The sequence below is a fragment of the Rhea americana genome, unplaced genomic scaffold (genome assembly GCF_003343005.1).
Source record: "Rhea americana isolate MKP2758 unplaced genomic scaffold, rheAme1 scaffold_383, whole genome shotgun sequence".
NCBI lineage: Eukaryota > Metazoa > Chordata > Aves > Rheiformes > Rheidae > Rhea > Rhea americana.
The window spans coordinates 128450-138536 of record NW_028186516.1 but is presented as its reverse complement, the minus strand read 5'-3'; the positions used below and the strand labels follow the sequence as shown (position 1 = coordinate 138536).

General features: G+C 46.0%; 1 protein-coding gene and 1 long non-coding RNA gene across 5 annotated transcripts in view; one reads left to right on the top strand and one right to left on the bottom strand.

Moving 5' to 3' along the window:
* LOC146591147 (uncharacterized) overlaps positions 1-1953 on the top strand; it is a 2811-nt gene extending 858 nt beyond the window's left edge. The window contains exons 2-3 of the long non-coding RNA XR_014896865.1: positions 166-326; positions 593-1953. This is a non-coding gene — a long non-coding RNA (uncharacterized LOC146591147). The remainder of the gene's footprint in view (positions 1-165; positions 327-592) is intronic.
* AAK1 (AP2 associated kinase 1) overlaps positions 1902-10087 on the bottom strand; it is an 81029-nt gene continuing 72843 nt past the window's right edge. For all 4 annotated transcript variants that reach the window (XM_085313370.1, XM_085313371.1, XM_085313372.1 and 1 more), the window contains one exon: positions 1902-8419. In XM_085313370.1, the coding sequence (XP_085169496.1) occupies positions 7275-8419 (1145 nt within the window). In that variant the 3' untranslated portion in view covers positions 1902-7274. The remainder of the gene's footprint in view (positions 8420-10087) is intronic.

Genomic DNA, 10087 nt, shown 5'->3' with positions numbered 1-10087 from the left:
GCTACAAAGTGGGGTGCGAGTTGTAGCCCCAGGCCTGCACCACCACCACCACCCCCCATTTTACTGCTCAGCATTAATGGGGCACCCAAACATTTATGCTTATGGAAACAGGCTCTTGCCTTCTATTTTTTTTTTTTTGGGGGGGGTGGAGTGGTTTGTTTTTAGGAAGGGACGCACAGCACGTAGGGAAGCCCCAGCAGGCGGCAGGAAATCCTCCCCTTGGTGGTCCTGAAGGAGTTGAAGCGGCCCCCGCTTGAGGAAAACCCACACGGAGCAGCTACGGAGACACAGGCGAAAGCCCACGCACTCCAGGAAGGAAATACAAGGTTGAGCAGTGCGTTTTAACCTCCGCTTACACCTGAATCAAAGCAAATACTTATTTTGCAGCATTTAGCCCTTCCTGGCCTTTTTGCCCCCGTACGAGGGCGCAGTGCCTAGCTCAGGTCTTGACGACTTTGCTGGCAAAGAGCCAACATTTCTGCTGGAAATAAACACCCTAGATAAAGTGAAATGCACTCTTTTTCTAAGAAGCAGCTTAGTAAGACACCAAACCCAAGTTTAACCTTTTTTTTTTTTTTTTTTTTTTAAACAGATACTTTTTTTCTTACCAGTTTGGGCCCTCGGAGCAGCGAGGGGCCTCGGCTGCCCCAGCCGAGCTCCCGGATCCGCTTTGCTTCGTAGCCCGGAAGCAGCAGGACCTGTAACGGAGACGGATTTTTAGAAACAGTCCTGGGCAGGGGASATTTCAGCCGTTACGTTAACAGCCGAACTAACGACCTAACGCTATTCAAGAAGCATGTCTTAATAAACTCAAAGCCATTAAAAAAATTTTTTTTTGAATCAGAGAATCAAACTCAGCCTCTCGCTCCTCTCCATCAGCTCTCTTGGGTCACCTCCGGTTTCCCTATGCTGCAGAAATGAGGGAACAARAGTAAATCCCTGGAAGTCGAGTTTTACCCTGGCAGGGAGACCGGTTTTAATACGGTTTTAATACCCTCAGGAGACCTTCGGGGAGAGCCACGTTGCTGCGTAGATCAAAATCTGCYTAGAAGTCATCAAGAAACTGAGAATTTAACCCTCTTCCCAGCAACCTACCAGCCACTCTGCCTGCAGAAAAAAATATTACTGGGTTAATGCATTTATTCCACTTGCAGTGTCTTGGGGGCAGAAGCTCTTGATTTTGCAGACTGCAGCCACTGCCTGTATTTGAGGCCGTGGCACTAGGACCAAGGCGAGAGCCTCTCTGGGGAAAGGGGAACATTTGCACTTTCTGCAAGATTAACACATCAGAGCTTGCACGTCTGCAACGGCTTCGTTTTCCCATTTAGTGCCACGATATCCCTGCCAACTTTGGACTGAAAGTCATTTCCATACCTCCTTACTCTATTACAGTTAATAGAATATAAAGTTCCTTTCGCAGAGTTTCCACCCTTCGCTTCAGTAATTGCTTCGTGTTCTGCTGGATTCGCTGTACCTCGGCACGCAGCCGTGCTCACGCAAAGCACGTCGTCCCCCGTCGCCCTGCCCCGCGCCTTGCCAAAACCTTTTCTCGGCAACGGTGGCGTTTGGCAGGGCCGTCGTCCGCGGGGAAGGAGTCACTCCGCGCAGCGCTTCCACGTCTACGCGGTTCGAGGCCGCCGGAAAAACGGGGCTGTCCRTGCTGGTGCGGCGTTGCCCTGGCACCGCCAGGCTTCTCTCCGCTGGACTGGAATATCCACTGCTAAGGAGACTCTGCTTACCGAAACAAGCTCGGTTCAACTTGGCAATTACCAGATAAAACAGTCACTAGTGAATTCAGTACCTCAGTACCAGCGGGAAGAAAATCTAGTTAAAAGCCAGAATCTTGGCATTCAGCAAACACACTTTCCGTGAACAAAAGAGAAGAAACGCAGCAGAGAAGGTGCATTTTAATCAGATACGGTTTTAATAAAATGTACATGTTTACAACTTGAACATTTCTTCATAATCAGAAACATAGATGATCACGCCTGGAGTGCAACGCTTTACTCCGTTAAATCTGCAAGTCGGAGGTATTTCCAATACCGCTAAGAATTACCCTAACAAAAACGCAGTTCAAATGAAACACCGGTCTTAGGACATGCAACCTAAAGTCACACGGAGATTGTTTGTCACAGTTAGCTGAGGACGGGGCTGCTTCCAGCTCAGGCTTCCTGCTCGGCACAGAAACGAYGGCTCAGTGGAGACGGCGAGTTTCGTCCGCGTCGGACTTGGTGGTAGCGATTCCCCACCGGCTGAATCCACTGGTGTTTTCCTAATCCCAGTTCCTCACCCAGAACAAGCAGACGCTTAARACAACAACAAAAAAGCCAACCCTCCCCTGCGTACAGTTACTTATCCCTTTGGGGGGGAGGATGGGGGTCTGAAAGGGGGAAATAGCTGATCACTCGTTACCCCTCTAACATCGCGGGGGGGGTAGTCTAGGCACGCGTGACAAGATTTGCCCTACATAGGATGGGAACGACAGGCCACAGCTTATTATTAGGAACACTGAACAGCTGATCACATTTCAGGAACGCGTTTCAGAGCTGCAGCAAGATTACGCCGCCGAGATGCCTGCTGTAAAAACGCTTTGGAGTCTTTTGGTGTACAAAAGAGGCCTTGATTTTACACCACACACACAAAAAAAAAAAAAAAAAAAAAGAAAAAAAGAAAAAAGAAGAAAAAAGAAAGAAATTCAACTCCCCAACGCAACGCTCTTTGGTGGAAGCTAAGTTAAAATAACCAATTACCTCTTTGGAGTGATTGAGAGTTTAGCGGTTACACAGATCTCAGCCTCGCTTGATTAAATCTGACCGAAGGCATGCTCCAGGCACCGCGGGCCAAGCCTGCTTACACGGCTGTGTTGCTGCAAGCCTAGTATCTCCGACGTGCTCCACGCATACCGGGCGTTACAGATTGAGTGCGCGCTGGCTTCGAGAGGCTACGATTGTAAACCTAACACTTCACCACACGTGACTATAGCACTGAGCTGGCTGGAGGGGAGATGAGATACAGTTAAAGTCTTGAAAACACCGCGCCAGGCTACRGGAAGGGCAGGTTAACGCGACAGCAGCTGGTCCCCCGTTGCATGCACTGGAAAAAATGTATCAGCAGTGAAGCACAGAGAGCCAAGCCAGTCGCTTTTTTTTTTTGCATGCAGAAACTCCGAGTAATCCCTTAGAAGGGACGGGATGTTAACTGCATGCGAGGTGAAGTCGGCAACGGCTGCAGAACAGCCAGTCCCTTTCCCCGTGCAAGATTCAGATTGTCACAGGAGCGACTGCTCAGCAGCGAGAAGGGAYAACTGCGACCTCCGGCCAGCCACGTCTCCGAGGAACCCGGGCTGCAGAGCTCCCAGGAGACTGCAGGCAGAAGTTTAGTACAGCTTTAAAAAGATGAGAGCAGAGAGTCTGTTCAGAAAACTGACTTTTAAATGCCAAGCTTAGGCTACACTGCTGTTACTTGATGAACCTTCCTGACTGTGTGGCAAAGAAACCAATAAGCATCGTTCTTCCAAGTGCATTGCAAACAGTAAACTTCATAAGCTATGGGAATAAAATCCCCGTTTATAATTCATCACGCTAAAGCTGCAGCACTGGCAAGGTAGGATTAGACAGAATACAAGCTGGAAATTAGAATGAGTTAAATTAAGTGGCAATAAAATTCAAGTTTGACTAAAACTAAAGATGCAYTGTCTCATCGGTCATATGTAAAGATTCAAACAAGCTTCCTTGCTTCTCCCCTCCCCCCCCCGTAAACTTAAAACCATTTAAACACTAGTTGTATGCTGGCAGGATCACTAGCTTTTCTGAGCACGGTTAGCTTGCTCTTTGTGTAAAGTGCTTTAAGAACGTGAGCTGCCAAAACGCTAGCTGGAAACGCAGTCTAACCAGACCTGAATCAACGGCTTGCTGTTAACAGCGAGCTGCTCGTYAGCGCATTCTCCCTTTCTCCCTTGCTGGGCAGTGTCCAACCGCTAGGTCCCAGTTACACACAGCTCCATCTCCACCTCGCCAGCACCAGCGGGAAGAGRGGGGCAAGGAGCTCTCGCGGCAGCGCGAAGGGGAACTGCCTCTTGCTTCCTTAACCATGCTTTTTTGCTAATTCAGGCAACCCAAGGAGTGGACGTGAAACACGATTGCGGCATTTGAAGTTTCACAGAATTATCCAAAAGCAACTTTTCAAGTAAAAATGAAAGAAAGGAAGAAGAGGCTGAATCCAGTTACCAGAGGTAATATCTTGAACACGCATCTTATTTACATGCTTGCTGCACCTGCTAATTCCAGCGAAGCATCTCCCGACTCCACAGATTCATCCGCGCGCTGTCAAGGTCTGACCTGCCTTCCATCAGCTCACCAAGAGCACCTGACAGCTCGGGGCCAAATCCTGGCTCCTGGCTGCATGCGGGGCCATGACACAGGCTGCACGTTGAAATGAACTGGGGCCCTCAAGCTCAGTCTCCTTCATACCCCTCGCATTTCACAGTTTGGTATCACTGTCATTCTCAGCATCTCTCATCGATCCAATCCAGCTGCAGCCTATTTGGTCAGTTGCTTTCAGGTATTTATTAAAACGCAGTTTCTCAGGAGAAAGCCAGAAATATCTTTACACTACTTTCTATTTTCCAGGGTTGGTGACAGAAGAGCACAGGAAAAACCCTCTAAACTACCAATGTGTACTGACACTAACTCCAGCTCAAAATGTGGCAGACCAGCTCCATACAACGTGACCTGATCTGGGCTCAGCAGGTCAGCCAGCAACTGAACCGTGCAAGCCAGCTTGGCCTCCTTGCTTTCAAATATTGGCTCTTCCTACCCTCACGGCTTTAAAGAGTTTAGTGCAAGTTCTCTCTTACTTCCAGGCAATSCCAGTGTCGAGCATGCCCATCAGCAACATTTGGCTCATCTCTTGCAGTTGAGAGAGATTTTGAAGAGGAACAGAGTTTGAGGACTGGAAAGGAAATACCGACTAGTGCAATATCTTATATATGCAATAGGGTAAGCCCGATTTGCACATGCTCCACTAGTCATCTCCTGGCGGTCAGAATTTTTCCATCCATCCTCCCCTTATGCTGCTCAGCCTAGAAGTCAGCAGTGAGTCAGCCCCAGACTGCATTCCCCTTCACGTGCAATGTTGTGCTTTGTCTGAGCACACTTCAGATGCATCTTTAATACGCCCATTGAGATCCTCTAACGCCCATTATTTGGGCATCAGACCAGTCAAAGCCATAAACGTAGGTAGTGTCACTTTTTTTCCCACGAGACTAGACTGAATTCTGTTTTCAGCTGCAGAAGCTTTCACTAGTGCAAAACCAGTGAATTTAGATGCATGATCTCTGACCCTTCCTTCCCTTAGCCTGACAGTACTCTCATAGTGTTTTCTCTCTGAGCACTAGCCCATCAGAAAGAGGGCAAGACAAACCTGCTCCATGGGCAGCCAGAACTGATCTCCACAGCCTACCCATTGCCAAGAATTCCCCTGTGACAGCCCAAAATGCTCAAAGTCACTTCCAAAGGCATAACGTGTCCTTGGTCTTCACTGCAAGGCTCCAGTTTGCATAACAACAATCAAATTCACAGTGGAAACAGCCACAGCAAGGCTTTTAAGAGACTTGTCGAGAAACTACAACAGCAATAGGAGTTCTTCCATAGATGTCAAGCCCTTAAAAATAAAATGACCACCGAGATTTTCCTGGGAGATGTTCTGCAGCACTGACAGAGAAAACAATACTACATGGCAAAGGCTCATCAGCAACTGTGAGCCCCCAAAGTCCCTATATCTGGGTATTTTGAAAGTCAGTCCACWCTTATGTATTGCATTTGCTGGCCAGAAATAGCAGTTTCAAGACACCTCATGCTACAAGGGGTTTTGAAAAAGGAAGAGGGGAGGATTCACTCTCTTCTCTCTATCTTACACCACCAAAAAGGGATAGGCGCAAAGTCTGCTTCGCTTCAGCCCAGCTACCAGCCCGTGACAAATAGTTGGAGAAAACCTTCAGGACTATGTTTCCTCCAAACACAATCTTGGGGTTCATCAAATCAGTGACAGAAGTGATAACAAGCAGGTGTCTTTAGGAGCATGGCAGGAAGTACAGTATTTCTAGAGTAAAGCAAACATTACCAAATGGAGTGCAAGTAGATTTTGTTTAGATTCATCTTAATCGACACAAAAACCAAAGGCAGGTTCTATAAATATAGAGTCAAGTTCTCTGCTAGTATAAATCAGTGTAACTGGATTGCAGCCAATGCTGAACTACACCAAATGAGGTATGTAGGATGAGGACCTCTATCAAGTTGTTTCCATAACGTACTTTTCCATAGGGTCTATTTTAATACTGTAACAACGCCTAGCGCTCTCCTTCACAACACCACAGGCAACATTTCAGGGTCCTACACTTTGGCATAAACCAGACAGGAAATACACATGTAAGAGTTAAAGTTCCTCCTGATCTTTTTCGATTTTCCAAATAACAGTAACAGTTTCAACTCATGCATCTGAGACATTTTGCAAGACAAGCGATTGAAGGCACTGTAAGTCCTTCCACCAGCTCCTCTGGGCTCCCAAACAGGCCCGAGGGCAGAAGCACCTCCACAGGTTACAGAGCACAGCGAGCGAGGAGACTTTGCACACAAGGCCAACGCTCCTACACAAACCTCGTACCAAGTATCGACTGCACGGCTTACGCTCRGTGTGCCTATAACCTACCAACACGCACATAATTCATGACAGAACTACTCTCAAGCTACAGCTGCCAGGTTAACTATCATCACCAGCAACAGGAATATTCTACCTTGATCTCTTCCAGAAGTTCCCACTGGGGAGAAAGAAGTCACGACAACCTTTTAACCGTAAAACAGTTTCCTTGTTTCCTTTCCAGAGCACTAGCCAGTCCTGCTTGACTTGCTCTGTAATCAATAAACACAGTAATTCATCTTATAATGCACTTCTCCAGCCACAGCCAGAAAGTACAGAACACTATTGGTTTGGAAAAGCATCTAAAAATAAGGGCGGGGGGTAGAGGGATGACAGTGAGAGGCGAGAGGTAAGAAGTAACTGAAAAGGATATGAAGATCCTGAGAGCCAGGCATTCAGACTAGCTAACATAACTTAAAATGGTTCAACTATGTATCACTGCAAATAAAATTCTGACAAAAAGGGGGGGGGGAAATATATATATATATATATATATTGCTATGTTGTTCAATTCAACTAAAAGGTTCAAGGTCCTATGAGAGATGGTTCTGGCAGAAGCACACCTCCCAGCTCACAGCAGATTAAGGCTTTTGCTTTCCTGATTTGGAAGGAAAGGGTGCTGAAGCAAAAGGATCCCCACTAGGCAGCTCCGTAGTCCTGGAAGACAGAGAAGCAATAGAGACGGATCCTGCTATAGCCTGTCTGTTTGTCTGAGAAACCACTTTGTAAGCAGCTATAGGTTTCACCTCGAGACCCTGTCCATCTTCTGGACTGTAATGACGGGAATACTTTGACAAAGACTGTGGACGGAAAGGCTTGTTAACCRTTGAACCCAGGATGGCTTCCTGGGGGAGTGCATGTCCTCCTTGGTTTCTCTCACTGGGCGTGCCACCATGCTCCTTCAGCACACACGTAGGAGGGCTGCTTTCCTGGGTCTCCATTGCTCTTACGGAAGAAGGTGGAAGATTAACTGGCTGAATAAACCCTACAGAGGGATACTGAGATCTAGCTGAGGCAGTGGACCCATGCATTGCTGCATCCAGACTTTGGAACATAGGATTAATCACATGCTGGACATCGCCCATCTGGCTTACAAAAACAGGTGATGTGAATGGTTCCTTAAGAAYACTGTGAGAAGTCAACTCTTCCATGCTTTTCTTTTTAGTGAAAGGCGCTCTCAGAAATACATCCGTCTCTTCTGGGTGTTTAAGAGTCATATTGCCCTTGGAGATGAAAGGAGCTTTGGTAAAGACATCCACCTCCTCAAGCACTTTTCTCGAGCTTCGGAAAGGGGCCGTGGCAAAAACATCCGGTTCATTAAAAACCTCACCRGTGTGCAGCTGGAAGGCAGGGAATAGCGTCTCCCCTATTATATTCTTGGAAGACTGGGAGCGGGAGTCTTCTTTGGAAGCCTCACGTCTTTCCTTCGGCACAGACTGCAACTTGCAGGTTTCCTCCTCCTCTTCTGAATCCATCAGCAAAGGCCTGGACCCACTACAATCCAAAATATCTCCTTCGTGATCTGTCCCCTCTCCTTCACTGCTATGGAAGGAGCTGTTGCTTGAAGGACCATCTCTTGCTAAATAGTCCAAGTCAGAGTTGCGCTGAGTTTTCACCTCCAGCGTCTCAGACTGACCCTTGTACRAAGGGAGTCCATCACTGCCAGAGTGCCCTTTACAGAGCTCAAGAGCTACAACYGGAAATAGGGCTGGATCCCTCTGCAGACCTACAAATGCAAAAAGAAGAGCGTTACTCAACAGGCTACATATCCTTAGTCATCAAAAAAAAAAGCATGAAAAACGCTTCTTACACAAGACATGTCATGATATTCAGATTTAAACCACCATCACGCATGAAAAATGGGAAGGGAAGGAAAGGAGAACAAACATGGAAATGAAAGTGCCAGGGAAGTTATTTACTGCACACAAATTAAAACACAGTTTAGCACTGCCTCACAGTTCAGGGACACCAYAAGTACAAGATTTTAGAAAGAAATGGAAGATGCGAGACACAGGAATGGTCACACTCAGCCTTCTCTCAACACCATTCTACAAGCTTTTCTTGTGCCACCCACAACATGACCCTCAGAGAGGTTTTTAATTTTTAATGGAGCTTTATACCAGGCAACAGTGTTAAATAGACAATTTCTGTCATTTCTTTCAGCATCGTTGCCTATCGACTCAGGAGCRCCCTTTAAGCAGGTTCATTGCTTGGCATAGCCTCTGTTCTTGTGAGCCATCTCACTGAAGGGGAATTACACTGCACATGTATGCATCTAACACACACCGGGAGGCCTMGCTATCATTCAAGTAACATACACATTTTTAAGAAAGAACAAGTGTCAGTCTATGGTTTTTAATGAAATGGTTAACTATAGCAGTGTTGTTTCAAGCCACTGCAAGACAGAGTGCTTTTAAACAACCTATATGATGATTTCAAGTGAAATATTTAGCATAACTATAACCAACTGGCTTTCTTCTATGTTAGTGTATCACACACCAGTGTGGGGAGAAGCTTGCTATTCTGCTATTCTCCAGTTACAAGAGGCCAAGAGCAGGTTGTTCTTTTTTTCTCCTTCCTTTATAACTGACACAGACAGAACAGAAGATATCTTACCTTCAAAGAACTATTAGCAGGTTAGAAGTATGTCATTGGACTCATGTTAGCAAGAGGATAGGAAAAAGGCAGATGAAACTAAGCAACGTGAACTGCCAGAAGAAAGGGATACGAGGTTCTTTGGTGGCTGGTATCCACTGAACGACGAGACAAGCAACCCACTAACCAACCAACCTCGCCAAGACAGAACAGCATCCCAACTCTGCCCAAGTTAAAAACTCAAATTTATATACCCGTTGCAGGCCTCAAGGCATGGCTTTTCAAATCAGGTCTTATGATGTATAAAAATTAACCCACTTTCAGTCACTTCTCATAATTAAAGACACAATACTCATTCATTAGGCATCAAAATTGTTATTTATTGGGAAACTATTCACTTAGATACATTACACTGCTAAATAAAGACAGTGTAGATATGTGAACATTTTATAAGTTAGTCTACAAAAATACTATCTATCTTTCCTGAAGCCTATGTTGTCCACAATGGTTTAACCTTAGATACTAATCTCAGATTACAGGAACAAAAAATTTGTCATTGTTTTTCTTCCAGGAGGTTGGTTATATATTTACCAGGTATTATTGTTAGATTTTAAGAATACAGGCTGAAGCAGAGCAAGACCAGTTGCCACATCTCACAAATGCCTTTGAATTATCCAGTCCTCATTGAAATATTATTATGTACAGGAAAACAAGAAAGGGAAAAAGGCATTTATGACAGTGAACATTATGTCAACGCAAACCAATGACCCACTTTTCACAAGAATAGCGTTCAAAGCAC